This window comes from Mesoplodon densirostris, chromosome 18 (assembly GCF_025265405.1).
Source record: "Mesoplodon densirostris isolate mMesDen1 chromosome 18, mMesDen1 primary haplotype, whole genome shotgun sequence".
NCBI lineage: Eukaryota > Metazoa > Chordata > Mammalia > Artiodactyla > Ziphiidae > Mesoplodon > Mesoplodon densirostris.
The window spans coordinates 18,212,982-18,240,057 of NC_082678.1; the positions used below are offsets into that span (position 1 = coordinate 18,212,982).

Here is a 27,076-nt window from a genome sequence, read left to right on the forward strand (position 1 = left end):
GACCACAAAGAGAGGCACTGTTGAAATGGGCCTGCAGGCGGCCAGAAACCCCAGGGCAGGGCCAGGAGCGCGTGCGTGGTCAGGGCTGCTCGAGGTTCTTGATGATGCTTTTAGTTTTCCTTGGGTTTTAGTGAAATTCCTTTTGAAAATTCCAGCCCATCTCAGCTCTGCTGACGGAAGAACTCTTTTGTTTGCTTTCTACCCAAATCTCACTCAGAGGGAAAGGGAAATCGTGTGTTATCTTGAGGCCCACAGAGTGGCTCCAGTCCCAAGTACACGAGAGGATTCCGTCACTCCAGCTAGTCCTTGGCCCTAGCCGGCTCTCAGCTCATTGCTCACCCGGCACGTTGCCCTGGCGATGGTCCCCCCCAACCCCGACAGTCAGTGTGGATCTCTGGTGTCTGTGGAGAGTCTCCTTGGTGACTTATAGCCTGAGTTTCTAGTGGTCTCCCAGCGTTTTCCCCGACTTCAGTTCCTCTCATCCTTCTAGTTCCCTAAAAGCAAGTGCAGCCTTGCCATCCTGGAATGTTCTTTCATCTTCTGATGGGTTGTAATTGTTGCTTGCTTCACTGGGGGTGGGGGGCTGTTTTGAGGAATGCAACTTACAAGTAATGATTTATAAGGAAAAAACCTGGTAGGATACAAACCGGCTTCGAAAATTCTTTTTGTGTCAGGAGTTAAAAGATGCCAGGCAGGTCTGCACAGAGGTGTTTGCGTTTAGCTTCTCTGTTGCTGGCAGTGTCTGGAGTCCCAGGGGGCTGCTCCTGCTGGAGCCGCACAGAGCCCTGGAAGAGATCACATCCAGGTGCCCCATGTGGAAGCCCGCCGCCAACCTCAGCCTTCCCTCCCTCCCTCCCTCCTCCTCTAGGACCTCTTCTCGGCCCTAATCAAGGGCCCCACTCGCACCCCCTACGAGGACGGCCTCTACCTGTTTGACATCCAGCTCCCCAACATCTACCCAGCCGTGCCCCCCCACTTCTGCTACCTCTCCCAGTGCAGTGGCCGTCTGAACCCCAACCTGTATGACAATGGGAAGGTGTGCGTCAGCCTACTGGGCACCTGGATTGGAAAGGTGGGTACGGTGCCGGCACCTGGTCAGGACTGGGGGAGGCCAGTCTGGACAGGTGTCTGGGACAGAGTTAATCGATCGCACTGTGTGTGTGTTTTAGGGGACAGAGAGGTGGACGAGCAAATCCAGCCTTCTCCAGGTGCTCATCTCCATCCAAGGTACGGTGGGTGGGGCCGGGGGGGTGACAGGGCTGCCGGAGGGCACAGTGACTCTGGCTTTTGCATCCCCCACCTCCTGTCTGTAGCTCTGGCCTCCTCTCGGGGGTTGAGATCGGGCGGGCCTGATGGGCTTCTCCTCCGGCAGGTCTAATCCTGGTGAATGAACCGTACTACAACGAAGCCGGCTTTGACAGCGACCGCGGCCTACAGGAGGGCTATGAGAACAGTCGCTGCTACAACGAGATGGCGCTCATCCGCGTGGTGCAGTCCATGACCCAGCTGGTGCGGCGGCCGCCCGAGGTCTTCGAGCAGGAGATCCGGCAGCACTTCAGTACTGGCGGCTGGCGGCTGGTGAACCGCATTGAGTCCTGGCTGGAAACCCACGCCCTGCTGGAGAGGGCCCAAGCGCTGCCCAACGGGCTTCCCAAGGACAGTAGCTCGCCAGAGCCGCCAGCTGTGGCCGAGCTCTCAGACTACAGCCGAGAAGAACCTGAGGACGGAGGGCTGGCCCCTGGAGAGGCCTCCCAGGGCTCAGACTCGGAGGGCGGCGCGCAGGGCCCGGCCTCAGCCAGCAGGGACCGCACAGACCAGACTTCGGAGGCAGCGCCTGACGCCTCAGTGCCACCCAGTGTCAAACCAAAGAAGCGGAGAAAGAGCTACCGGAGCTTCTTGCCTGAGAAGAGTGGCTACCCTGACATCGGCTTCCCCCTCTTCCCGCTTTCTAAGGGTTTCATCAAGAGCATCCGGGGGGTCCTGACTCAGTTCCGGGCCGCTCTGATGGAGGCGGGCATGCCCGAGAGCGTGGAGGACAAGTAGTCAGCCAGCCCTGGAGGAAGGAGCGTCGCTGCGGGGAGAGGCCAGCTGCTGCCTGCTCACTCCCTCCCCTGGAACCTCCCCTCTTCCCTTTCCTCCTCTGTCCCCAGTGCAAGCCCCGCCCATTGCCCTCTTCTCCCCAGTATGAGTGATGCTGAAGTGCAGGAAGTTTCTTGAGATGCTGCCATTTCTATTCCCAAGCAATCTTCCAGCAAGCGGGGTCCCTGTGGCAAAGAAAATCTGAACCCTGTTGCTGATTTTCCACTTGTCACCCCAGGCACGGTGTCCCAGCACTTCCTCCCTCGCCATCTCCGCCTCAGGTCGGAGGTGGGCCTTTCGTGGGGGCTGACGCGGGAGAACTCGGGGCCCAGGTGTGTGCGGACCCGCGGGACCGGACCCGTGGGATGAGTGGACGTGCCTTGCATGAAGTGTGGGTTGCTCCAGCGGTTCCCCGGTCCCCTTTGTCCTCTTCATCCCACTGTAGCTTCCTAGTGTCCCAGGCCCTCCTGCTGCCACCACCAACCGCCTCCTCCCTCGTCTCCCAGCACCAACACTCTCCCTCGGGAGTTGTAGCTGCCGTCACAGACTCCTGGCTCTGCTCTGGCCCATTTACACAGGAGAGCCTTCGGGCCTGTTGAAGTCGCTCTCTAAGAGAGGTTGGGACCAGGCTGGGTTCAGGGTGACCCCCAGGAGAGGTGGTGGCCTCACACGCTGCCATGGAGTGAGGACCAGGGGGCTGCTGGGAAAGAAACAGCTGTAGGTGCCTTGCTCTTCCTGTGCCACGGGGCCGGGGGGGATGGCAGCTCTGGCCTCAAGGCCTTGCGCTCAGCCCCGTCCCGGGGCCCCGAGGCCGCAGCACAGACAAGGCCGGGGCAAGTGCGAGGGCCTCTGCTGTGGGCTGGGCCCCTCCCACTGTCAAACGCTAACGCTGGGGGGCGGCATGTAGCTCCCTGAACACAGCGAGCCAGCCCCCTCTCCCGGAGGATGAGAGCGAGGCCTGTCAGCCCTTCACTTACGAGCTGCAGGCTCAATGCGGGAGAGAGGCGCCCGGCAGGCTTCTCCCTCGCAGAGACGGGCCCAGAGGTTTACAGATTTTTCTAAGCGTTTGATAATGTGAAGCTCCAGTTGAATAGGATGCTGTTGAGCACATTGAAGCTATGTAATTTTGGTGTATGTATGTACTATTTAAGATGGAAAGAAAAGAAATCTCAAAAGCAAAGATATTAACTCTTACTAGAAAAAAAAAAAAGACAAAAGAAGAAGCCAAAGCATGATGCGTCTTGTCCGCCTTACGCTGGCTCCACACCTGAGCTGCCGCAACCGTGTGGGCGGCGGCAGCAGCGCGGGGAACGGCGGGGCCGGAGCCGGTGTCTTGTTTGAGGGTCACCCAGAGTGACTGCCCGGGCTGTGCTTCCCGGGGCGTCGTTCATGTGGAGATGTGAATGCCTACTGCTTAAGATACCTGTATAAAGTGCTGTGTGATTAAACTTTTTTTTTACTTGCATTTTTTTTTTTGTTTGGCTCATTACAATGTACAAAAAAGACAAGGTGGCACCATTAAACCTGCCTCTGCCATCCATCTGGCTCTGTCGCCTTTCTTCCCCTCAGGGGCACCTCACACACCCTCCCCAGGGGAAGGAAAGATCCCTATTGCTGGGGAGGCTCGAGGCAGTGGCACTTTCCCCTCCCAGCCTGCTTCTGCGCCTCCGTGTTTCCTGTCAGGGGACTCACGGGGGCCGGGAGATGAGGGTCTAGAAGTTCAGTGGGTCGGTGCTCTCGCCTCCGAGCAGGGCCCGTGTCCTTTTCCTCAAGAGCCACCTTTCAGCAGTGCGTCAGCAGTAGCTGTGGTCCCCAGGAGCCCGTGACTGACCAGTTGCACCGGTTCAGCTCCTTCCAGATGCTGGGGGAGCTGACTTGGCAGCACCTGGCCTGGGCTTGAAGCCAAAAGGGTTCCCCACTTTGAGCGGGTAGCATCTGCCCCTCCCTGCTGCTTCCTTTTAACCCCTGCCCACCACTCCCCAAAAAGGATGGGCTGGAGGACGGCAGGGGAGGCTGAGGGAGCCCTGGATTCCTCCCTGGAGGGGTGACGGACTCCTTGTAAAAAGGGGACAGCTGCCTGCCATTTTGACTTGTGTTGCTCCTTGCCAGTTTTCCCCAGTGCGCCTAACTCGGAGACATTTTCTCTTTTCGCTGAGACTCGCTGGCCGTGTGGCCCTAGGTAAGACATACTCGCTCTGAGCCTCAGTCTTGCGCTTGTGAGAAGAGGCAGTTGGTTCCAGGCCAGATGTGGCATAATCATCACTGGGGCAGGGCCCCACCCCTACAAAAGCAGCTGGGACCAGCTCTGATCCAGTGCCCACCACCAAAATGACTTCCCAGGGGCCAGTACCGTGCATTGCCCCATCCAGGAGGGACCATTGGGCATCATGTTAAATTCTAGAGCCCTGGAAGAAGCAAGACCCCACTCTCCCCAACCCCTAGGATAAGACCAGTAGGCTGGGAATGTCGCTTTATTTGGATTTGATTCAGGGGGTGGGGCTCCCTAAACAAAACACGGTGGCCTCCACGCTCCTAGCCCAGCACCTCATCCTGGCCTTTGGTGGGCAGAGCCACCCTTCCCAGCCTTCTCCAGGAGTCTTCCTCCTCCTCCCGACCCGCCAAGTGAGCTGTGGACAGTCCCTCCAGTCCCTGGGGAGGGAGGGAGGGAGGGAGGGAGGGGCCTAAGCTCAGAGTAAACCAAGTAGACAGACTAAGGCACGGCAAGGCCTGCGGAGTCATAGGTGCTCCTCTGGAGGTGGCCTCCGGCTGGGTGAGGCCTGTGGCTCCAGAGAGGGTGGGGACTCCCTGCAGCCACTGACCATCCAGAAGTAGTTTGGGTGCACCTGGCCCTGCACAGCCTCGCTGATCATCAGTTCCCCGTCCACAGCAAACACACCCTTCCTGTCCTTGGGTTCCAGGCGGAAAGCAACCACGGGCACATACACCAAGTGGGGACAGTCACACTCCATGTGCCTGCCTTTCTCCATGGCCAGGAAGAGGCGCAGCAGTGTGGCTCGAGACACACCTGCCCGCACATAGAACAAATGCATAGCGCCGGCCGCACAGCGGCCCATGGGTGCGGCAAACATCTCACTGCCCAGGTGTGAGTGCAGCAGTGCCAGCACCAGCACGAAGTCCTGCTCCGGCACCACCGTCCAGTGGGAGGGCACTGCCTCCTCCAGGGGCACCAGGTGGGCGTCCACAGGGCCCTGCTGGGCCTGCTGGTCCCGAGCGGGGCAGGGGGGCATCTTGGAGACCACCGTTTCTACAGGGAGGTAGGCCAGGGAGCCCTGGTAGGTGCGCAGGGCCGCCAGGCGCAGGAAGGTGCCCAGAGTGAAGCGCACCTCACCCAGGCGCCGAAACTTCTCACTCTCCAGATCCACGTCAGCGATGAAACCCCAAGCCAGGCTGAGCACGGAGAAGAGGCGCTGCCCGGAGGCTGTCTGCAGGGACAGCAGATCCATGGGCGCCAGCAGCCGGCGGCACAGCAGCCGTGTGCAGTTGGTCAGGAGGTCTTCATTAGTCACCTGCTCGTAGCTGCAGAGGGAGAAGTCAGATGGGGAGGGCAGGAGCCCTCACATGTCCTCCCCTTCCTCCTCCTGGGGAGTTGGGGTGGGCGAAGTGACACTGAGTCCCTAGGGAGTTGGCAGGAGTGACAGATGGAGCAGGTGGAGGCAGCAGCTGGAGTCACGGAGAGGGCCCCAGAACGGAGGGGCCGAGGCTCCAGAAAAGAGGGCATGGAAGTTACCCCTGCGCATGGTAACTTACAAAAGAAAGCCTGGCAGTAGGGCGGCACTGAGGGGAAACTGAGTCCCACTCTGGCCCTGGGCTCTCACCCGGCATAATGGTTCACAGAAGCGGCCAGTGCATTGCCAGAGCCGGCTGGGAGGCTACACAGGGGCTTCTGGATGGCGGTCTCCCAGTCAGGCCGCTCCATGAGCCCGTTCACCACCTGTTGGAGCACAGGTGGCCTCAGCCTGGGAAGCACCCCACCCCCACGACCCAGGCCCAGCCTCCCGGTGCGGGCCTCACCTCATGCATCAACCCGTCTCCAGACATGACCACCAGCGCGTCCCAACGTCTCAGGTCCTCCGCCCGCACCAGCTCCCGGGCGTGGTTCCGCCGCTCTGCGGAGAGACCAGCGCGGTTATCACGGCGGGGGCTGGGGTGGGGGGTGGGGGTGGGGGTTCCCTGGCTGGGGATGCTCCCTGCACCCCCGCGGGGAGACACTCACCAGTGAGCGTCAGCGTGAAGGAGACATCGGCCTGGGCCAGCAGGGGCTGCACGTGGCTCCGGAAGAGCTGCAGGGCTTTGCCCTTGCCCCCGCGCGGATTTAACAGCACCAGCACTCGGCAGGGCCTTGGGAGCGGGTTCCGGGAGCCGCCCGCTGTAAAGACAAACCCGAACCGGCCACTAGGGGGCTGACGATCACAGCAGGGGCACTGGGGTGGAAACGCTGTGCCTGAAACCCACGGGTAACTGATCCAACAGTCTGACCAGAGGCAGCGGCCTCCAGTGGGGAGCTCCAGCGGAAGCCCCGTGCTCCTCACCCGGCCAGCTTGGCTTGGCTCAGGCTCGGCCCGCTTCTGGTCTCGTCGGGAAAAGTGCTTCTCTCGGGCGTCCCCAGCCTCTTTTGTTCAGCTGACTCGGGCCAACCTTCCTCTCGAGGGAGAGAATGGATCCCCCTACAGGCCTTCCCCGCCAGGCCCCCACAAACCTGCATCCATAACCTCGACCCGTGGCCCCCGCTGCCAGGGGGTCCCCGGCGCTGTCGGGGCGCTGTCCGCGGCGGCGGCTCCTGCCTTCAGCTCCTTATCGGTGCTGCCCAGGCGGGCGTCTTGGTGCCGGCTGTGGGGCTCGCCCTCCCCGCCCGGAGCCGGGGCTGTAGGGGCACCCGCGTCATTCCCTGCGGTTGCCGGATCTGAGGGAGAGGAGACAGCGCTGGTGGAGTCCGCAGCGACCCCCTGAGGTGGGGGGCGCCCTGCTAGGTCCTGGGACCACGCGCGGGGAGCCGCGCCTCCGGCATCGCCTAGTTTTCCGAGAGATCCAAGATAGCCGAGGTCCAGTGCTACCAAGGGCGCTCCCGTCCTAGAACTGAGCTCCCACCCCCAGAGGCAAAGGGTCTCTTCCTGAGGGGCTTTCTTTCCTGGGGCCTCGGGTTCCGGCCCGACGATGAGTCAGAGCCCCGTGGCTCTCTCCGGGGGATCAGGTCCTCACCCCCTGGGCGCTGCCAGGGGGAGGGGAGTCCAGTTGCGTGAAAATCCCAGAACGTGAGTGGACATCTCAGGGCGCGAAGTTCGGGGCGAGCGATCCCCGCCCCGAAACAGCCGGGTCGCCTTGTCCTCTACCCTGAGCTCCGGAGCGGCCGGAGTCGCCTCGCGCGCCTCTAAGGACCAGGCTCTGCGGCGCCGCGCGCAGCGCTCGTGGGAGCAGCGCCGGAGTCGCACAAGAGCTGAGCCGGAGCCCGGCCGCCAGCCGCCGCCTCCCTCGGCCGGAGCCGAGTGGGCGCGGAGGCCATGCGGTGCACGGCAGTTCCCCCGACCGCCCAGGAGCCACGCACGGCGAGAGGACAGGGCGGGCGGCCAGCCCTACCCAGTCGGTCCGCTTTGCTGGGGAAGCGCCACCTCCGTTCCCCACAGTGGCCTAGGGCTGAACGCAGCTCGTCCCGGGCTCAGCCTCGCATCTGAGGGACAACAGGAGCGCCGGGCAAATGCTGACTGCACGGCCTCGCTGTCTCCAGCCTCAAACTTTTGTCTCAACTTCGGGGAGGGACCTGTGCCTCGCCCCCGGGCCTGGCCACGCCCCGCGCTCCCGGCGTTTGCGGGGGAGGACCCCGCGCCCGGCACAGCTGGAGCCCACCTGTCCCTGGCCTCACCGCGCCGCCCCCCGCACGGTCAGCGCCCACGGCTCGGCCACGCGCAGCCCTTTGGCTGGGTCCCGGGACGCTGGTAGTAGGCGACCGGCGGAAGGCGGCGCCGCGGCCCGGCAGGAGAGGTGGAGGCCGTTGGCGAGGCGCGGAGCCCCAGGCCCGGCCACGAGCGGCGCGCCGCGAGCGCAGCGTCCCGGGCGCGCGAGGGTGAACGCGCAGAGCAGGCCGCGGCGCGGGCCCCACGCGATCTCGCCTCGGCGCCCAAAGTCGGAGCGGCCCCCGGGTGGGACTCTGGGCACGCGTGGCTCAGGGCTCCGGGCAGACCTCGGCTGCCCCTGGACGCTGCGACTTTCCGTCCCGGAGTCTCCTGGCAGAACTGGCCCCGCTGCCGGCTCCGGGCAAGCAGCGCCCGCTTCGCGCGCCCCGCCCCATCCCACCCGGATTTCGAGGCCCAGGCCCCGCCGGGTGCCCCCCGCTCCGTGCCGGGGCGTCTCTCCAGCCGCTCCAGTTCTCCCCCAGAGAGTTATTTTTAGCCTCCTGACCAAGCAGCTCTGCAGCGCAGCCACCGAGCCTGAGGCAGCCAGGCGAGCGGTCCCGGGGAGGGCGGGCGACCTGCGCGGGGAGATGCGGTCCAGAGGAGGGATCCTTGTCAAGAACCTCAAAAGTTGGATCCTTTTCGCAGAGGACAACATCGAGGCTCGCCTGGGCCAGAGAAGCTGCTCCGCAGCGGGCGATCCAGGCCCACGCACCCGAGAGGAGCTTGGCGGTGTAAACAGGCCTAGGGGTCCCCATCCGCATTGGGCAGCCAAGCATCGGGGGCGTGTCCTCCGCCGCCCCCACTGGCTCAGTGGGAAGATGCAAACGGGCCCGGGACTCGTGTATCGGTGCTTGTGTGATAAACATATCACCGGCAAGTAAGTGTCTGAGCTGAACTTGTCCGCAACCAACTCGAGTAAACTCCCTGGGGGGTTGTTGACGGCGACCCAGAGGAGGAAGTTACCAAGGCGGACTTGGCGACCTGACCAGGTAGGGCCAAAGTTAGGAAAAACCAAACCGCTGTAGGAGGCTGAGCTGGTACAGGCCCAGGCTGCAAAGTGCTCACGCGCCCACACCTGCCCCCACCGACACTCGCTCACAACTCTCTCTTCCCATCCCCTCAAGTCGAGAAGAGGCAGGGCTCTGCGGCCCCGGTAACTCGGGCGCGCCTCCGCCGCATCTCCTCTTACAGAGGACCCAGGCGGCCCGGCCCCGTTTCCCAACACCTGGGGGTGGGGGGAGGAGGGCGGGGCCCAAGCGTCCCCACGTAGAGGGGAGGCACAGGCTGGTGGGACGCGTTGGCCTGGCACGCGTCCGGGTGGTGGCCACCTCCGTCTTGCGTGGCCCCCGGGCAGCCCTGGCTGGGTCCTGAGCGTCCCGAGCGTGTTCCGGGAAGGTGACTCAGCGACGCTTTCACGGGTCGAGACTCTATGCGAAACTAGGAACCAGGAGAGGAAGCGGGGGCGGGGTGGCATCGCCCTCTCGCAGGGCCGCGGCGGGTGTCCGCCGAGGTCTGATGTTGAACCTACAGGCCCCCACCCGCAGCCCCCAGGAATCCGACGCCAGGAGGGGAGCGCGGCGCTGCAGCCGCAGTGCCGCGGTCACGCGACGCGGGGACTCAAGCGCCTGCGGGAGGAGGGGGCTCCTTGCGGGAGCCGGGGCTCGATCCCTCTCCTCCCCCTTCGCCTGCCTTCTCTTCCTGCCAGGACTCCGGTCAAAGTCGGGGCTTTGGCGCCTGGAAGACGCGGGACGCGGGACGCGGGCGGCGTGCTCCCCGAGATCTCAGTCTTGGAGGGAGGGTGCTGCGGAGACCGCCAGGGCAGCCTCCCCTTTCTCCCCCGCTCGGGAGGGCGCTTCCATCAGTCCTGAAAAGCCGCTGCCTTAAACCTTGGAGTCTGGTGGGAAACTGAGGCCCTCGGGAAAGGAAGACCTGGCTGTGCACGAGTCCGCAGGGAGAAAGCCCACCTGCCACTGGGTCCCTCCGCCTCCCAGCGCCCCGGGCTGGAGCCCCTGGGGTCGTGGGGCCGGGCGGGGGCGGGGTTGACTGGAAACCGAGCGACGAGGGAGGCGGAGCAGCCTGCTGGGTTCATTATCCGGCCTCCGGGGGCCCAGTGGGAGGGAGGTGAAGGGCCGAGCCCTCTGGCCCCGGTTCCAGTCTGCACAATGGCTCCTCTGTCCTCCCAGCGGCCTCGCCCCCGCCCCCACCCTCACGATCCCTGCTCTGCCCTCCTCATTCTTGTCCGTCACCTCCCCCCTCCAGGCTGCCTCCCTCCAGGCCCACACCGCCCTCCAGCCCCTCTCTAAAGAGCTTTATTTCATCTCCAGAAACACTCATCAGCATCCCTGGCCCAAGAGACAAGATTGAGCAAGAGTAAGATGCTGTGCCCCTTTTGATAACGGGGAACTGAAACCCTGAGAGGTGAAGGGTCTAGCCTAAGCCACTGAACCAGTTCCCGGCAGAGCTGAGAAGCAAACACAGGTCCCAACCCCCAGGCTGAGAGGCCCAGCTGACCCCAGGCTTCTAGCTGATATCTGAGTACCTGTTGGCCGGGTGGGTTGCTTGCCACAGCTGCCCCAGTAACCCAGCTGCTCGGTCTCCCTGGGAAAGAGGAAGCAACCCGAAGCCCTCTCCAGGCTTCATCATCCAGGTTCTGATTAAGCAACTAGCTGCTGTGGCCAAGGGCCTCTGGAGTCAGGCTTGATCTGTGCTGATCGCCAACCTGCAGGTAACACCTGTCTCCCAGGTGAAAGAGACTGCCTTTCCATCTCCCCCAGCCACCCTCCTTCCTCCTTGAGGGCAGCCTTCCCAGGTGGACACACCTGAGAACCCCCCCCTTTTTTTTCTTCTTCAAAGAAAGAAAGCAGGCATTCACTGGGCCTGGCCCGGCTCTCTGGAAACTTGGAGCCAAGGCCTCCAGATGGCAAATGACTTGCTTTTATTAGGAGAGGCTTCCTGCCATCTCACCCATTCCTGAGGTTTTCAGCTCCCAAGTTGAACTGGAGGACCTCGAGGCCTCCCTTGACCTCAAGTCCTTTCTGCCTGGGAGGCTGCAAGGGCAGGGGAAGGGAGGTATCCAGCCCTGCAAACTATGTTGTTGTTGGTTTTTTAATGTATCTTTTTTGTTTGGTTGGTTTTGGTTGTTGTTTTGGCTGCGCTGCGCGGCATGTGGGATCTTAGTCCCCCGACCAGGGACCGAACCCCTGTCCCCTGCATTGGAAGCGTGGAGTCTTAACCACCGGACCACAGTTTGCAGGGATGTCCTGCAAACTGTTTTTAAGACTTGTGTTCTGGGACAGCCCCAGATGTGGTTTTCCATTCTGAGATCCTGGTGACCGTGCCAGGCATTGAGGGTGGCTGGCTGGGCGTGGAGGAGTGTGCCACACATGGACATCCAGGAGAGCAGACTGGTCACACAAGATTCTTGGCTGCTTGCAGGGAATGTTCTGAGTTTCTGTCTCTGCAGCGGTTCAGCCACTCTGGGTGTGGTGGAGTGAGCTTAACTCTACCTCTTGCGTGGCCTACTTCTCCTCACGGGTGTCCTCGCCAGCGCTGGTAACCAAAGTCTCTTCTGGGCCTCTGGGCTCTGCCTGCCACCCACCTTCACCTGCAGGCCTGCTGAGAGGGACACATCCCTTTCAGGGAAATTCGCGGGCACAGCTCTCCCCGTGGAAGCCTGCGAGCCTCACCCACTTCACTCATTTCAGCTGCTTGCCCGGCATCTGAAGGCATTTGTATTAGTTTCCTGGGATCATTGCAACAAAGGTACCGCAAACTGGGTGGCTTAACAGAAGTTTACTGCGTCACTGTTCTCAAGAAATCCAAGATTAAGATGTTGGTAGGGTCGGTTCCTTTTGAGGGCTGTGAGGGGGAGCCTGTTCCAGACTGCTCTCCTAGCTTCTCGTGGTTGGCTGGCAAACTTTGGTGTTCCTTGACCTGTACATGCATCACCCAGATTCTGCCTCCATCGTCACATGGCCCTCTTCCCTTGTGAAAGATCTGGCTGAGATTTGTTCTCTTAGGGTCTGCATTCTCTTCTGTTGGGCATGTTCTTTTTCGAAAGCAAATTACTCTGGGAGGAAAACCAGTAAGTTATTAGGACTCTCGTGTGAATGGAGGTATCCATTTTAAACTAAAAAATCTAACAATACTAGGTGTCCCCAAAGAGGACAACAGTGCACGCTTGTGTGGATGTCTCAGGAAAGGTGTCTGGGAGCTGGACCTGCCCGTCTCCGCTGTTGGGAGGAATTGTTTATATCTGCGCTGGCTGCCGGGTGGCTTTGCCCAGGCTTGCACACTGCCCCGGCTACCTTGACTTTCAGATCTTACCTCACACCTTGGCTTATGGCATCTCTGGCATCCTGAGCAGATGCGTTTATTCCCCAGTCCTCGGAAGAACAAAGCTAAGTTTTGTGTTAGTGTACTGGATTCCTATGGCTGCACCAATTTATTATCCTGCAGTATGAAGGTCAGAAGTTTAAAACGGATTGACAGGGCTGTGCTGTCTTCCTGTTCTAGCTTCTAGAGACCTGCATTCCTTGGTTCAGGACCCCTTCCTTCACCTCCAAAGGTGGCAGTATAGCATCTTCAGGTCTCTGTCTGACTTCTGCTTCTGCTGTCACATCTCTGACTTTGACCTGTCTCCCTCCCTCTTACAGGGTCTCCTGTCTGTGATGACATTGGCCCCACCTGGCTAACCCAGGATAATCTCCCCATTCAAGAGCCGTAACTTAATAGCATCTGCAAAATCCCTTTTGCCGTATAAGGTAACATACTCATGGCTCCCAAGGATTATGACGCAGCCGTCTTTGGGGGGCTGTTATTTTGCTAACCACAGTTGGGTAGGAGAAGACTGGGAACCGTGTCCTTACTTGGCTACAGAACCTTCGTTCTAGCATTCCTCACCTCCCCAGTGCTACCAACTGAACACGTACCAGGAACTTAGTTTCCCCCAAATAAGCATTTGTCGTGGTGGGACCGAAAACACTCTTGCTGAGGTCATCGACACCTGATTCTGTAGACTTTTTGGTCTTTGACTCATCCGGCAGAGGCCCCTGCAAAGAAAGCGGGTTTCCATTTTTTAAAATTACCCAGGAGGGAAAAAACAAATTACCCAAAAGAGAGGAATTGACATCTTCACTAAATATAGTAATTATAGGTTTGCAAACGACTTTTCACCTGAGGAAGCGGTGGGGAGGAGAGCAGCCCATCCATTTCCAGCCTGGCAGGAAGGGCTGACCCCAGGGTGTGCGGTCCGCTCAGCTCCTGTCACGTGACCCGACAGTCCAGCTACTTCTGTCCTCTGTGGTAAGGCTGGACCAGGCCAGCCACATGGAGAACCGTGGCTTAGGAACCTTCCACAGGCTCCCGCTGACATCAGCTCTGGTTTGGGCCCAGCATGGGCTCTGACCTGGTCTCTAGCGCCCAATCCCCCATCCTGGATACTTGTGAGGGGAGAGATGATCCCCTTCTGAAGCTGCAGCCAGTCCCCACCCCACCCAACTGTGCTTTGTAATCACTTACTCATTTATACTGGCTTATACTGGTTCGGAGACACTGTGTAACTGGTGAAAGTTCTCATGCAAGGGAAGAGAAGCCATCAGCCATGTGTCAAACTGCTTTGGGTGCTTTGGGTGATTCCCAAAAGGAGAACTTCTGGGAAGCGGGAAGAGGGGCCTGGCCCCTCTACTGGGTCGGTCGAGCAGCAGGAGAGCTGAGCCGATTTTATCTGGTAGTAGCCTGGCGTCCAGGCCGAGGGGATGGGTGTGTCACAGTTTTCCGGGGGCTTTTTGTTGTGCAATGTTTTCCACTTTCACATCTCTCTGAAGCTAAGCGATGTCCTTGGGTTGTTCCCAAAGCAAACAGACAGCGGGCTGGACACAGTGCATTTGCGCTAATGGTCTAGGGTGGTTTCCTGGTACCTGCGATGGATCCCTTCCTCCGAGCAAAGGTGAAGTCCTAGCTCACCCCCTCCGGAGATGCTCACTCTGCCTTGGGAACGCCCTTTCGAGGCGCCCTGCTGGCCCCTGGTGGCCACCTGGGGATGCGTCCCTCTCTCGTCTTTTATCCAAACGGTGCAGCCACTCAGGCCTCCTCCGCAGAAGCCAATTTGCTGGAGGCAGAAGAAGGGCCCGTGCGCTTCTTTGCCGAACTGCAAAGAGAGGGAGCCTGGAGTGGGCTTGCCTGCCCAATGCTCATTAACCACATCCTGAGAATAGAAATTCCCCTTTCCTGGAGGCTGACCTCCTGAAGGTCAAAGGCTTCGCTTCTTTTCAGACACAGCCTTGGTAGTTTAAGTAATGAGTATACAGGATGGGTTGGACAGGGGTCGAGGAGAGGGGCCCGGGGCAAGGGACACCGTAACCTCATTCCACACGTGTGCCCCCAAGGCTTTGTGCAGCCAAGGGAGTGATGCTGTGCTGATCCAACAGGAGAACCATTTCCAAAAGCGGCTCGTTGTTCTTTTTGCTCATTGCCCGAAAGCACTGACCACAGCAACGTGACCGGCATCTTGAAAATGAGTTGAGATGTCATTTCTCCTTCAAGGCACCATCAGATGATCCTAGCAGCCTCCTCTGAAACTCCCCGTTTCAAAACAGAATGGGGAACCTAGTGATTACCTGTCAAAGTTTACAGACTAAGGAGTGAAATTATTTTTAAAAAACAAACAAAAGATGCAATGGGCTTGAAGAACGCTCCTGAGCGGTGAGGAGCTTATAGGCGGGGACTAAAGAGCATATCCTTTCTTTGCTCTTGCTCTCTCCTTCCTAGAGCTGCAGTCGGTGCGGTTCTGTACACAGAAGTCCTCGAGAGAAATGCTTGTGGGCTGCTCTTCCAACCGCATCCCTCTGGCGGATCCAGGGGAGGGAGCCCCATCGGGGTGCCAGGTGGCTGCTGCAGTGATGCAGAGCCCAGGAAGGGCACAGTCCAACACTCCACCTCCTCCTGGCTCCACGCAGCAGGCTGATGGGTCCCGGGAGGGAGGGACAGACAGACGGCTCTGATGCAGAGTTAGAAGGACACATCCATCTTCCTGACTCGGCATGACCTAGAAAAAGCCATAGCATCAGAACTTGGTATTTGCAAACAAGCACAAGGATCCTATCATTTTAAGCTGAGGTTCCAGTTGCCATGTGACAAGTATCTGTGACCCCTTGGTCCTCATTCTGAGAACTTTGAGCACTTAAGGAGGGAAGACAGTCTAACTGCAAAATATGATTAGCATGGAATCAAATCTGCCGCCTTCATCTCTTGGCAGGGGTAAGTGTTATCCTAAGGGGAGAGGTGTGTTGAGTCCTCAGGGGGTGGATCTGTTACCCCGATTTGCAGCCATTAGTGGTGCAGGAGCCACACAGGCTGGGGAGAGGCTGAGTGGCAGCCCGGAGACAAGCAAACCCCAGGACACTGAAGGCCAGGTCTCTGGGGTCTCAGGCATTTCTGAAATGCTGAGCACCCTGAGTGGAATAGCAGAAGCCTAATTCTAATTCTAAACCAAGACTTGGATATTGTGTGTACTTAACAAAGACTAGCAGGTCGCCCATGAAGAAATGGTCCTGAGAGATGTGGAAAACAAATCTGGAGTACCCACCAGCCCTTGAGAAAAATATCTTAAAACATTTTTTTTATTGAAGTATAGTTGATTTACAATGTTGTATTAGTTTCAGGTGTATAGCAAAGTGATTCCGTTATACATATACCTATATTCTTTTTCAGATTCTTTTCCATTATAGGTTATTACAAGATATTGAATATAGTTCCCTGTGCTATACAGTAGGTCTTTGTTTTTCTATTTTATATATAGTGGTGTGTATCTGTTAATTCCAAATTCCTAACTGAACCTCCTCCCTACCCCCAAGAAAAATATCTTGTTTTTTTCTTTTTGGCTGAGCCACACGGCTTGTGGGATCCCGAGCCCTCGGCAGTGAAAGCATGGAGTCCTAAGCACTGAGTCGTCAGGGAATTCCTGAAAAATATCTTTTAGAAAGGAGAGCCTTGTGACTTCCCTGGCAATCCAGTGGTTAAGACTCGGAGCTTCCACTGCAGGGGGTGCGGGGTCTATCCCTGGTTGGGGAACTAAGATCCCGCATGCCACGTGGCAGGGCCCCCCCCCCAAAAAAAGGAGAGACACAAGGTTCCTCAAAATGTTAAACATAGAGTTACCGCATGACCCAGCAATTTCACTCCTGGGTACTTACCCAAGAGAACTGAGAACACGTGTCCACACAAAAACTTGTACACGGATGTTCATAGCAGCTCTATTCACAATAACCGAAAGGTAGAAACAACCCAAGTGTCCATCAACAGAGGAATGGGTAAAAGAAATGTGGCCTATCTATACTCAGGAATAGTATCTGGCCGTAAAAAGGAATGAAGTCCTGACCTATGCTACTGTGTGGATGAACCACATGAACATTATATGAAAGAAGTGACAGAGCCATATACAAAAGGCCACATATTGTGTGATTCCGTTTAAATGAAACATCCAGAATAGGTAAATCCATAAAGACAGAAAGCAGACTGGTGGTTGCCCGGGGTATGGGGAGACACTGCTTAATGGATATGGGTTGTACTTTGGGTGATTTTATTTGAGGGTGATAGTTTTATTATGGGTTTTGTTTTGGAACTAGTTAGAAGTCATGGTTGCACAACATTGTGAATGTGCTAAATGCTACTGACTTGTTTATTTTATGTTATGTGCATTCATCTGAATTTTTTTTTAATGTTCATTTACTTTATTTATTTATTCCTTTTTTTTTTTTTTTTTGGCCACGCCTTGGCTTGTGGGATCTTAATTCCCTGACCAGGAATTGAACCTGCGCCCTTGGCAATAAAAGTGCAGAGTCCTAACCATTGGACCTCCAGGGAATTCCCAATTTTTATTTTATTTTTTTTAAAATGAGGGACTTGAACCAGCCATGACCCTTTCAGGATCATTCTTTTGTGATGCACAAAAAGTCCATTTCTAAGGATGCAGTTGAAATTCTGATTTGGGTGGTGTTAGATATTTATTCCAGGCATTTGTTAAAGAAGGGTAAGGATAGGCTTTCTTCAGGACCATCTTGATGGGGGCAGGGACCACTACCTGGGGGTCTTGCAGTGGTGGGGGAGGGAGTAGAGATTGGGCTCAACTGTGAATATAAGGAAAGGTGGGAATGTATAGCCAGGGAGCAGATTGGGGTCAGTGGATGGAAGATTCCTAAGAGGAAACATCAGGGGAAGGGGGAGATTTTTGCTAAACTGACCTACCTGAACTTACTGAAGGCAGGCCAGGGGGCTCAGACATCACCCCAGGGTGGTGGAGGATGGGGAACCTCAACAGGTATTGAAGGTGACCAGACATGGAGGATGGGGGATTCTGGCTAAACTGACTTAGCAGGATTCTTGCTAGAACTGGACTCTGCAAAGCAGGACACAGAAGCCCAGGGTTTGAGACCTAGTCAGAAGAGGGCTCAGATGAACCCGATTAGATCAAAGAGAGAATCTTTCTCCTTGTCACTAAATTATTCGGAGTCCAGTAAGGTCAGCCTCATGGAACCATTCAGAGGCTCCTTCCCTCTTCTTTCAGGGGTGAGGGGTGGTCTCCAGTGCTTTGGTGGCATTATTTGGAGGACTTATCTTGTCTCAAAAGTAGTGTCACCTTGTGAGGGCCCTAAATGCCGATCTTTGGTCACTGTTATTTTCTTTTCATTTCTCTGTATTTCCCCCCATAGTTATGCAATATGTGTGAGGTTTGTTTGTTTTTAAGAATGTATATGTGTGTGTGTGTGTGTGTGTGTATAACTGAAGCACTTTGCTGAGTGGAGTTTTTATTGAAGTATAAATATATACAGGAAAGCACACAGATCATAAACTATGAATTTATGCACCAACACACCTGCATTAATAAAAGAGCACATCCTAGAAACCCCTGGTGCTCCCTCCCAGCCACTCGCTGCCCCGCACAAGATAACCACTCATGCAGTGTATTTTTATATTTGGGAAAAAATACTTAAAGTTTAAACAAAGTGAAAATACATTAGAGATGGAAAAATTTTAAATCCAGCCTTTTTTATTTGTGAAGGCTCTTCCAAATGGCTCAGACGTGATAAGGGCTGAGGGCTGTAAGTGGGTTTGGCCTCGGGATATTCCTAAAGGAAAGCAGGAGGCAGCTGGCCATAGCCACGGGATCAGCTGATGGACCCATCTCCTTTCTGGGTCACTTGGCACCTCGGCTCCCAAACTAGCCAGCACATTGGAACCCCCTGGTGGAACTTCAGTACTACAGATACCTGGGTCCCACCCCCAGAGATTGTGATTTAACTGGTCTGGAGTGTGGCCCGAGCGTCAGAGTTTTTCAAAGCTCTGAAGTGATTCTAATATGCAGACAGGGCTTCCCTGGCAGTCCAGCAGTTAAGACTCTGTGCTTCCAATGCAGGGAACGCAGGTTTGATCCCTGGTCGGGGAACTAGGATCCCACATGCTGTGCAGGGAGGCCAAAAAATTTAAAACTTAAAAATAGATAAATAAATAAATATGCAGACAAATGTGGGAACTACTGACTTAGCATAACAGGAAGATTGAAGCCTGTTTTCCAAGCAGGCAGGCAAACTCAGAGGCCTCCCAGAGATTCTGTAACTGCCACAAAAATCTTTCCTATTCAGGAGCATCATGAATTGTCATGGTCCCACTGACTATTTCACATCTGGAAATGAGTCAGGCATAGTACAGAAATGACACATACTATTACAGCCTCTCCCCACATCCTCCCAGACACTGGCTTGGGAATGTGGGAATAGTGACAAAGCTGGCTACCACCCAGGCTCCAGGAAAATGGGGGGAGGGGAGGCTCTGCAGTTATTACAGTCTCTCCCACTAGGTGTGTCAAAGCAGATGCTCTTATGAATTAAAAAAAACTCAATTAAATCTTATTTCCCTGTTGAACAGTAATACAATTTTGAAAATGCTCTTTCTTAATATCGAATTGGTATTTAATTACCAGGGGGATTCTACTTTCCCTGAAAGGAAGATGAAGATACCTTCCCACCATGAGGACTCTCGCTCTGGGGGTCAGCCTTGGAAGTTCCTGCCCCCTCCACCTTAACACACCGTACCTTCATGATATAGGTCAGATTTCTAAGAACCTGACTGTGTTTCTACGGTGGTTGTTTGGAATAGTGGTTTAAAATTTATGGAAGAATGGGAAAGGAGTGACAGGAGGAAGAAATGGGCAGGTGGGGGAGGACGGGGGTGGGTGCGGGGGGGAGCTGGAATGCTTTCATGTCAAGGGTTACCCAGCTTGTGAGTTGGTACTGTGCCTAGGCTAGAACTTGGGCTTGGAATGGCGTTTGACCTGTATCTTTCCACCAGCCCAGATAACCCACTTGTGCAAACCGTTCTTGGACAATCACTAGAAAGACAATTAATTTTTCATCCAAGAAAGCACCATATGTTTCTTCAGAAACCTTTCAAGTACTTGACTCCCTAGGGAAGTGTTCCAATTATCTATTTCCGAGTGAGAAATCACCCTAAGATATAGTGGCTTGAAGCAATAATTTATTGGGTCCATTGTGGGTTGATTGGGCTCAGCCGGGTGGTTCTCACTTGGGGACTCATGTGATTACAATGTCAATGGGCTGAACATCTGAGATGGGTGCCTCCCGTGGGACCACTGAGGCAGGCTGTCAGCTGGTTCAGCTGGGGCTGTCAGCCAGAGCGCCTGTGTGGACTCTCCATGTGACATGGCAGCTAGGTTCCCAGAGGGAATGTCTCAAGAGCATCATTCCAAGACACCCAGCGGAAGCTGTGTGACTTCTCATGCCCTGGTTTTGGAAGTCCCAGGCCATCACTTGTGCCACATTCTACAGCTCAAGCAAGTCACTGAGGCCAGCCCAGATTCCAGGGAATGGAACCAGGGTCCTTCCCCCTTGGTCGGGAAGGAGAGATTGATGGAGGCCATATTTAGGGGCTCTCAGTTACTTACCTTAGGAATTGAGAATTGCGATAAATTTAGGGAACTGCTTCACCCTTAAGGAAACTAGTTTGTAGCTTAAGAACACGATTCCTGGGCTTCCCTGGTGGCGCAGTGGTTGGGAGTCCACCTGCCGATGCAGGGGACGCGGGTTCGTGCCCCAGTCCGGGAGGATCCCGCGTGCCGCGGAGCGGCTGGGCCCGTGAGCCATGGCTGCTGGGCCTGCGCGTCCGGAGCCTGTGCTCCGCGGCGGGAGAGGCCACAGCAGTGAGAGGCCCGCATACAGCAAAAAAAAAAAAAAAAAAAAAAAAAAAAAGAACAAGATTCCTTCAAATATATTTTCAGGAACCCCAGCGCCGTGTTGATCAATGCCCCAGCTTCCTTGGGTGTCCTTGCTTTAACTGAAACCAGCTACCCTGCCTGACAGGCGTTCATCCTTAAGCCTTCTCTCTACCCCCGGAAGCTGCTGATTTTCCACTTCCTTCTTAATACAAGTGCTAACATTCATCACGCTCTTATTTTGTGCCAGACACTGTGCTGAGCAATGCATGTACTTAGCCCGTTTCATTAGGAAGACTTGTCTTGTTGAAGTGCCCATTAAGAAAAGGTTGATTGTTCGTTTGTTTCCAGTAACTACCGCCAGCTGTGCTCTGTCCAAACCCCCTTTGTTACTGGGTGAAAGACTCCCCATTAAGGCACCTCAATCTGATTCCACTGTTCCAGTCACTTTTTTTTTTGTTATTAAGGCAGCCCCACTTAAGACTTATCCATTTAGGAACTCAAACTTGGGAATTCCCTGGTGGTCCAGGGGTTAGGACCCAGCACTTTCACTACAGGGGCCCCGGGTTTGATTACCTGGTCCCGCAAGCCATGGGCATGGCCAAAAAAAAAAAGAAAAGAAAGAAGCACAGACTCCAGCACTGAAGCAGGGACGAGGCCTATCTCTCACAAGCTGCCCACTCCTCTGTGCTTACTTTGTGAGGTTGAGGCAGAGGGGAGAGAAATAGAAAACAGATGTGTTTCCTGTGGTGACTAGTTGGGGGCTGTGATGTGGCTGTCCTGTGCCCTGGGTCTTTACTGCTGACCCGACTCATTCTCTAGAGCAGGGTTTCTCATCCTCAGCACTATTGACATTGGGGACTGGATTATCCTCTGTTGTGGTGAACTGTCCTGGGCATTGTGTAGCAATAGCCCTGGCCTCCCCCCACTAGATGCCAGTAGTACTTCCCAAGTTGTGCAACCAAAAATGTCTCCAGTCATTGCCAGTGTCCCCTGGGAGCAACCTTGCCCTGGTCGAGAACCAGTGCTCCCTAGACTTGGTGTGGACAAGTGGGCGCCCCCCAGGCCTGCCAGCAGAGACTCTCCCCCAAGGGGCTCCCCTGGTTACACATTCTTGCTGACCTTTGGAGGTGGCCTCATGCCATATTTATTGCTCTGAGGAGGTTCCCCAATCCCCAATCCCAGAATCTGCAATTCCATCCACACTCTGGATCCGACTCTGGGGCCGTGGGGTTGCATCCAGCTTCTGAGGGGATGGGTGGATCCAGTCCTTTGGAGGTGGCCTCATGCCATATTTATTGCTCTGAGGAGGTTCCCCAATCCCCAATCCCAGAATCTGCAATTCCATCCACACTCTGGATCCGACTCTGGGGCCGTGGGGTTGCATCCAGCTTCTGAGGGGATGGGTGGATCCAGTCCTTTGCCTCCTGGCTGACTGCCCACCATGCCAGCTCCTCTGGGCACTGTCCAAACTTCAGGAGCCCCAGGGCAGATCCACCAGCCCATGGCCAAGTGGACAGCCAAGTGGGAGACAAGATGTTCCTCTCTACTGTCCCGCACACTTTACAGTGACTCCACTGTGTCCCCAACCCCCCTCACCCCCACCTGGTTTCAAGAAAAGCCAGTCAAGGCTTCATGAAGAAGCAGCCTCTCACCCTTCCCCTCTCCCTTTTTCTTGAGGCAGGATGCCATGACACCAACTACCCATAGTTGGGCCAAACTTCACAGGTTAAGACCATCCTCCACAAGACTGTCCTCCCTCAGACACCAGCAGCAAGTTTGGGGGTACCCTGGCCACACTCACTTTTGACCAGCTGGCTACAAATTCGGTAGGGTTCCCACTACCCCCTCAGGTTCAGTAATTTACTAGAATGACTCACAGAACTCAGGAAAGCGCTGTACTTGCTATTACAGTTTAATGATAGCAAAAGGATGCAAATCTGAACCAGCCACAGGGAGAGACACCTAGGGTGAGGTGTGTGTGTGGGGGGGGGGGCGGTACCAAACTTGAAGCTTCTGGCATCCTCAGGGACATGTTACCCTGTTGGCAGAGCACTGCCAAGCAAGGAAGCTCACCGAGCTTGGGTGTCTAGAGTTTTTATTGGGGTTTCATTATGTAGGCACAATTGATTAAGTCATTGACCGTTGATTGAGCTCAACCTCTAGCTCTCCTTCCTTCCCCAGAGGTTGAGCTAATATCACGTGGTTTATCCTAAACTATCAGATAGAATTGGAGGGGCCCACCATGAATAACTGACACTCCTGTCACTCAGGAAATTCCAAGGATTTAGAGGTGACCTCCCAGGAACCAGACAAAGGCCAGCCAAATGCTGGATTACACACAGGATTTAAAGAGTCAGTGCTGCATGGCATCTCCCAGCCAGTTCCCGGCTGGTCGTTCTCTGAACATAGAATGTGGGGTGCATTTTAATTCTTGGCAGTAGGCTCTGGCAATTCTTGGAAAGCAGGAAAGATCCTGCCAGGCACCTCCCTCCACCTTGTCACACATGCATCATCTCATTTAGTTCTCACCATCACCCCCAGGCGGGTATTATTGTGATCACCGTTCTGCAGATGAAGAAACGCAGGTACAGGTTGACGGACTCCCCCAGGTGAACCAGCAGAACAGGACTGAGTCCAGGGCTGTCTGACTCCAGAGCTGCCCCCTCATAGGCGACGGAGCCCTGCCTCCTGCCCCCCCACCTGGTGTAGTCCTACCAGCTCTTCAGGCGGCCTCCAGAACACCTCTCTTCCTCCTGCAAAGCCCTCCCTGCTCTGACCCTCTGCTACCGGGCTCACCACCCGGAACACCCCCTCTGCTGTTGCCCACTCCTGATGTCTCTGTTCCCCGCTCACCATCTTCTTGGCTCCAAATTCTAAGAACGTGTAAACATTAGGTTCTGGGAGTTGGACACCTGCCATAATCTCTCTCCGACCTCGAATGATCTTCATCCGCGTCTGACCTCAGCCCTGGCTCTCGTGGTCGCGGCCGGACCACCACCCCTTCTCCAATGCTAAAACCCACATGCCAGCCTACCCTGCTTTCTCCCTCTTGTGGCCACACTGTCATTCAAGCTTGCCTCTAAACCTCTGGCCTTGAGCACCCCACCCTCTTCCTCCTCCAATCCGCTGTCCTGAGGCTGTGGGGAAGGAGAGGAGGGGCAGTGCTTCGAGTGGGGACCACACGCAGCTCCGTGATGCTGCTGGGACTCTGCGAACCCCGTTTCTCCTCTGCGGCCGCTCCCTTCCAGCCTCTGCCGCCAGGGGCGCTAGTGGGGCCCGCACGGCTGGAAGGGGAGAAAGGGCCGCTGCCTCCTGTCTGCTCTCCTTGGTCACCCGAGCATCACCCTGGCAATGGTGACATCTGGTTCCAGGCTCCAGTGTCCCTGCGCTCCCAGAACCAGCCTCTGTGCCTCTCAGAGGTACCGCACCAGCTGGGCAGTGCCTCCTCGCCCGAGATCCGAGTCCCAGCTCCGTGGGACCCTCCTCCAGGCTTCTAGAATCCCATAATCCCAACCTGTCCTCTTGGTCCCCCATTCATGGGGGTGGGGTAGCTGCCTCCTGTGGTCTCCCAGTGTCGGCTTTCTGACGCTTCTATCTTGCAATACCCATTTAACCAATTCTCTATATTAAATTCTTTGTTAAAATAATGAATGTGTTAGGAATTCCCTGGCAGTCCATTGGTTAGGCCTCTGCGCTTTCGCTGCCGAGGGCGAGGGTTCAATACCTGGTCAGGGAACTAAGATCCCACAAGCTGCTAGGTGCGGCCAAAAAAAAAAAAAAAGAAAGAAAGAACATGGTTTGTTTTCCTGGTTGCCTCTGACCTAATAAACATGTATACACATTTCCCATCTCCCTTCACCTAATAGCTTATACGTGCCAGACCTTGTTCTGTTTGACATGTATTAACTCACTAATTATTATTATCCCCACTTTACAGGGGAGAAAACTGAGGCAAAGGGAGACATAATTGTTTGCTCAGGATCACACAGCTGTTCAGAGTGGGCTCCAAGATCCTGGCTCCCGAGATAACACTCATCTACACATGCTGCAGCATCTTACTGCTGACAGTGAGCTGGTGTAGCTGGGGCATTAAGTGACCACATAATGTTCCCGTTTATGGATGGATGAGAGCTATTTTTGGATATTTGTATCATGTGGGGGTTTTAGCTATTAGAGAGCCTGGAGCCCCTTGAACCTGACACACTTAGGTCACTTGAGCCAGGAACCTTACAACTTTCTGAATTATTTGTTGTAACCTGTCCCCTTAATGTTTAACCTTCTATCTTCTCAGCCCCGACTTCCCATGGCCTTTTTCCTCCTTCCATGTCTTTCCCTATGAGCCCACCTTGCCAGTGCTGCTGTAAATCTGGAGATACGGGCGAGGAGACGTCTCCTGTTTGGCAGACTCTAGAAGGTACCAGGAGGCACTGTGGTCTCACCTTGAATCAGAGTCTTCAACGAGGTATGGGTATTGGTGATACCCTGAAATGCCTCCAAAGGTCTCCACCAAGAGTTCCTGAAAACCCCATGACAGAAGAGGTTCTGTCCTACTGAGACTCTATGCTGGATTCCATTTCAGACTTTCCAGCGGCCGGCAGGGCAGCTGCTCTCTACCACTGCCCTTGCTGAAGCTGGGAAGGGTCACTCCCAGCGCGCTCAGCTCTGTCTGCCCAGTATTTTGCCCTCGCCCCCAGCATGGTTTCTGGTGTCCTATGGAGAGAATCAGCTTAGAGATCCAAGTCGGTATTATTTTTAGAACTAAAGATCATTCAGTCTCAGCTTGCTTGGGCCTGTTCAGGCAACGAGAACAAGGAAAAGTCTCATATTTTTCCAAAGTTCCTGTCGGAGTAGTGCAACATGGAAGCAACACTTCTGAATCATGGCCTCAAACGTTCTCCTTTGTTGCAAAGACTGACCTTGTCTTCCAAGTAATTCATTCCCTGGGGACAAGGCTGAGCCATTCTAAACACACGCCTCTTTGTCTTCTCTGCTCATTCTCCGACAATTCTTCGTGCCAAATCTGAACCTGGGCTTTCTCTTCTGGTTTTTAGAAGACAGGAGATTATATTTCCGTAATTCATGCTGAACCTGCAGCCCAGTTAGCAACAGGATTTTTTTTTTATAACTTGAAAACTGAAATTGGGTTGAATATGGAAATGTCAACTTGCACTGAGCAGAGCTGTCTTTGTTTTTGCAGGAAATGTCCAGCAGGTTTGGAGCCTCAAGGATCAGCCTGTTTTATAGAGAAACATTAAAACAAAACAAAAAAAAACTGGAACTGAGCAAGAGAAGTTTCACTTCAAACTGTTCAAACTGCAAAAAACACATTCTTTGCAAAATGAGCAGAAGTGTTTTTCTGCTCAGTCCAGACCCTGTACTGGTCAGAGTTCTCCAGAGAAGAAACAGAACCAATATGATATCTATCTATCTATTTAGAAAGCAAATGTTGAAGAGCTAAAAGGAAAAATAAAGAACTCCACAATCAGAGAACAAGCAGATGAAAAATAATTAAGGTAATAGAGAATCTGACTACAACTAACAGACGATCTAACCAACAGATGTAAAACACGCACCCCCAAACTGTAGGACACATATTCTTTTCAGGTGCATATAGGGCATTTACCTACATAGATCACATGCCGGGCCACCAAGTGTGTCTCAACACATAGCAGAGGATTGAATTCACTTAGGGTGTGTTCTCTCACAAAGTGGAATTAAATTAGAACTCAATAATAGATCTCTAGAAATTTCCCAAAGTTTAGAAACCATGCAGCACACTTCTAACAATTCACAGGACAAAGAAGAAATCACAGTGAAAATTACAAAGATTCTCAGACATAAAAAACCATGTCGGGGGGCCTCCCTCGTGGCGCAGTGGTTAAGAGTCCGCCTGCCGATGCAGGGGATACGGGTTCGTGCCCCGGTCTGGGAGGATCCCATATGCCGCGGAGCGGCTGGGCCCGTGAGCCATGGCCGCTGGGCCTGCGCATCCGGAGCCTGTGCTCCGCAACGGGAGAGGCCACAACAGTGAGAGGCCCGCATACCGCAAAAAGAAAAAAAAAAAGAAAAAAAAAAAAAAAAAAAAAAAAAACCATGTCGGGACTTCCCTGGTGGTTGGGTGGTTAAGACTCTGCACTTCCACTACAGGGGCATGGTTTTAATCCCTGGTGGAGGAACTAAGATGCCGCATGGCGCGGCCAAAAAAACAAAACAAAACAAAACAAAGCCATGTCATTTTCAGCAAATGGCAAACAGCTCAGAAAGCCACAGACCTAGGGCGTGGCCTGGAGAAAGCAGGGAGATGGAGAGGGAGACTCAGGCCATATCAGGCTAAGGAGTTTGGGCTTATAAACCGTGGAAAGCCCTGGAGGCATTTAACCAAGGGATCTGCTGTGTGGATGTAGAGGGTGGACTAGAGATACTGGAGGCAAGGAAGGACGGAATGTGAAAGAATGAGGTCAGTTGGGAGGCCCCTGCTTGAGATACGAGATCAATAGCTGTTCTCTGGGTCTTCCCTGGTGGCGCAGTGGTTAAGAATCTGCCTGCCAATGCAGGGGACACGGGTTCGAGCCCTTGTCGGGAAGATCCCACATGCCACGGAGCCACTAAGCCCGCGCACCGCAACGACTGAGCCTGCGCTCTAGAGCCCGTGAGCCACAGCTACTGAACCCAGAAGCCGCAACTACTGAAGCCTGCGTGCCTAGAGCCCGTGCTCCGCAACAAGAGAAGCCACTGCAATGAGAAGCCCACACACCACAACGAAGAGTAGCCCCCGCTCTCTGCAACTAGAGAAAGCCCGCACTCAGCAACAAAGACCCAACGCAGGCAAAAATAAATAAGTAAATAAAATAATAAATTATATAAA

At 55.0% G+C, this 27,076-nt stretch overlaps 2 protein-coding genes and 1 long non-coding RNA gene across 4 annotated transcripts in view; 1 reads left to right on the top strand and 2 right to left on the bottom strand.

Annotated features, from left to right (window-relative positions):
- Window positions 1-3,610, top strand: part of UBE2O (ubiquitin conjugating enzyme E2 O) — a 60,272-nt gene extending 56,662 nt beyond the window's left edge. Inside the window, exons 16-18 of the mRNA XM_060082250.1 lie at window positions 869-1,072; window positions 1,170-1,227; window positions 1,373-3,610. Coding sequence (XP_059938233.1) covers window positions 869-1,072; window positions 1,170-1,227; window positions 1,373-2,043 — 933 coding nt within the window. The 3' untranslated portion in view covers window positions 2,044-3,610. The remainder of the gene's footprint in view (window positions 1-868; window positions 1,073-1,169; window positions 1,228-1,372) is intronic.
- A 924-nt stretch (window positions 3,611-4,534) lies between these two features.
- SPHK1 (sphingosine kinase 1) lies at window positions 4,535-8,571 on the bottom strand. Of its 2 annotated transcripts, none has more exons than XM_060082252.1 (6): window positions 8,491-8,571; window positions 6,797-7,000; window positions 6,314-6,466; window positions 6,112-6,206; window positions 5,916-6,031; window positions 4,535-5,616 (listed from the first exon to the last, which is right to left on the bottom strand). In XM_060082252.1, the coding sequence occupies exons 2-6, from the start codon at window positions 6,804-6,806 to the stop codon at window positions 4,815-4,817; spliced, it is 1,176 nt and encodes a 391-aa protein (XP_059938235.1). In that variant the 5' UTR covers window positions 6,807-7,000; window positions 8,491-8,571; the 3' UTR covers window positions 4,535-4,814. The 2 variants fall into 2 exon arrangements, with proteins under 2 accessions (XP_059938235.1, XP_059938236.1); XM_060082253.1 differs by lacking the exon at window positions 8,491-8,571 and adding an exon at window positions 7,297-7,633 and having other exon boundaries at window positions 6,797-7,020.
- A 2,443-nt stretch (window positions 8,572-11,014) lies between these two features.
- LOC132478821 (uncharacterized) lies at window positions 11,015-13,439 on the bottom strand. The gene is made up of 3 exons (XR_009530418.1): window positions 13,161-13,439; window positions 12,917-13,036; window positions 11,015-12,054 (listed from the first exon to the last, which is right to left on the bottom strand). It is a non-coding gene; the product is annotated as an uncharacterized LOC132478821 (long non-coding RNA).
- Window positions 13,440-27,076: the final 13,637 nt, after the last annotated feature.

Coding starts and splice junctions, on each gene's coding strand:
- SPHK1 (XM_060082253.1), bottom strand. CDS start 7,361: ATGTCCACTCACGTTCTGGGATTTTCACGCAACTGGACTCCCCTCCCC. Junction 7,021..7,296: donor CCCCTGGCAGCGCCCAGGGG/GTGAGGACCTGA, acceptor GGACTCCACCAG/CGCTGTCTCCTCTCCCTCAG. Junction 6,032..6,111: donor GAGACGGGTTGATGCATGAG/GTGAGGCCCGCA, acceptor GTGCTCCAACAG/GTGGTGAACGGGCTCATGGA.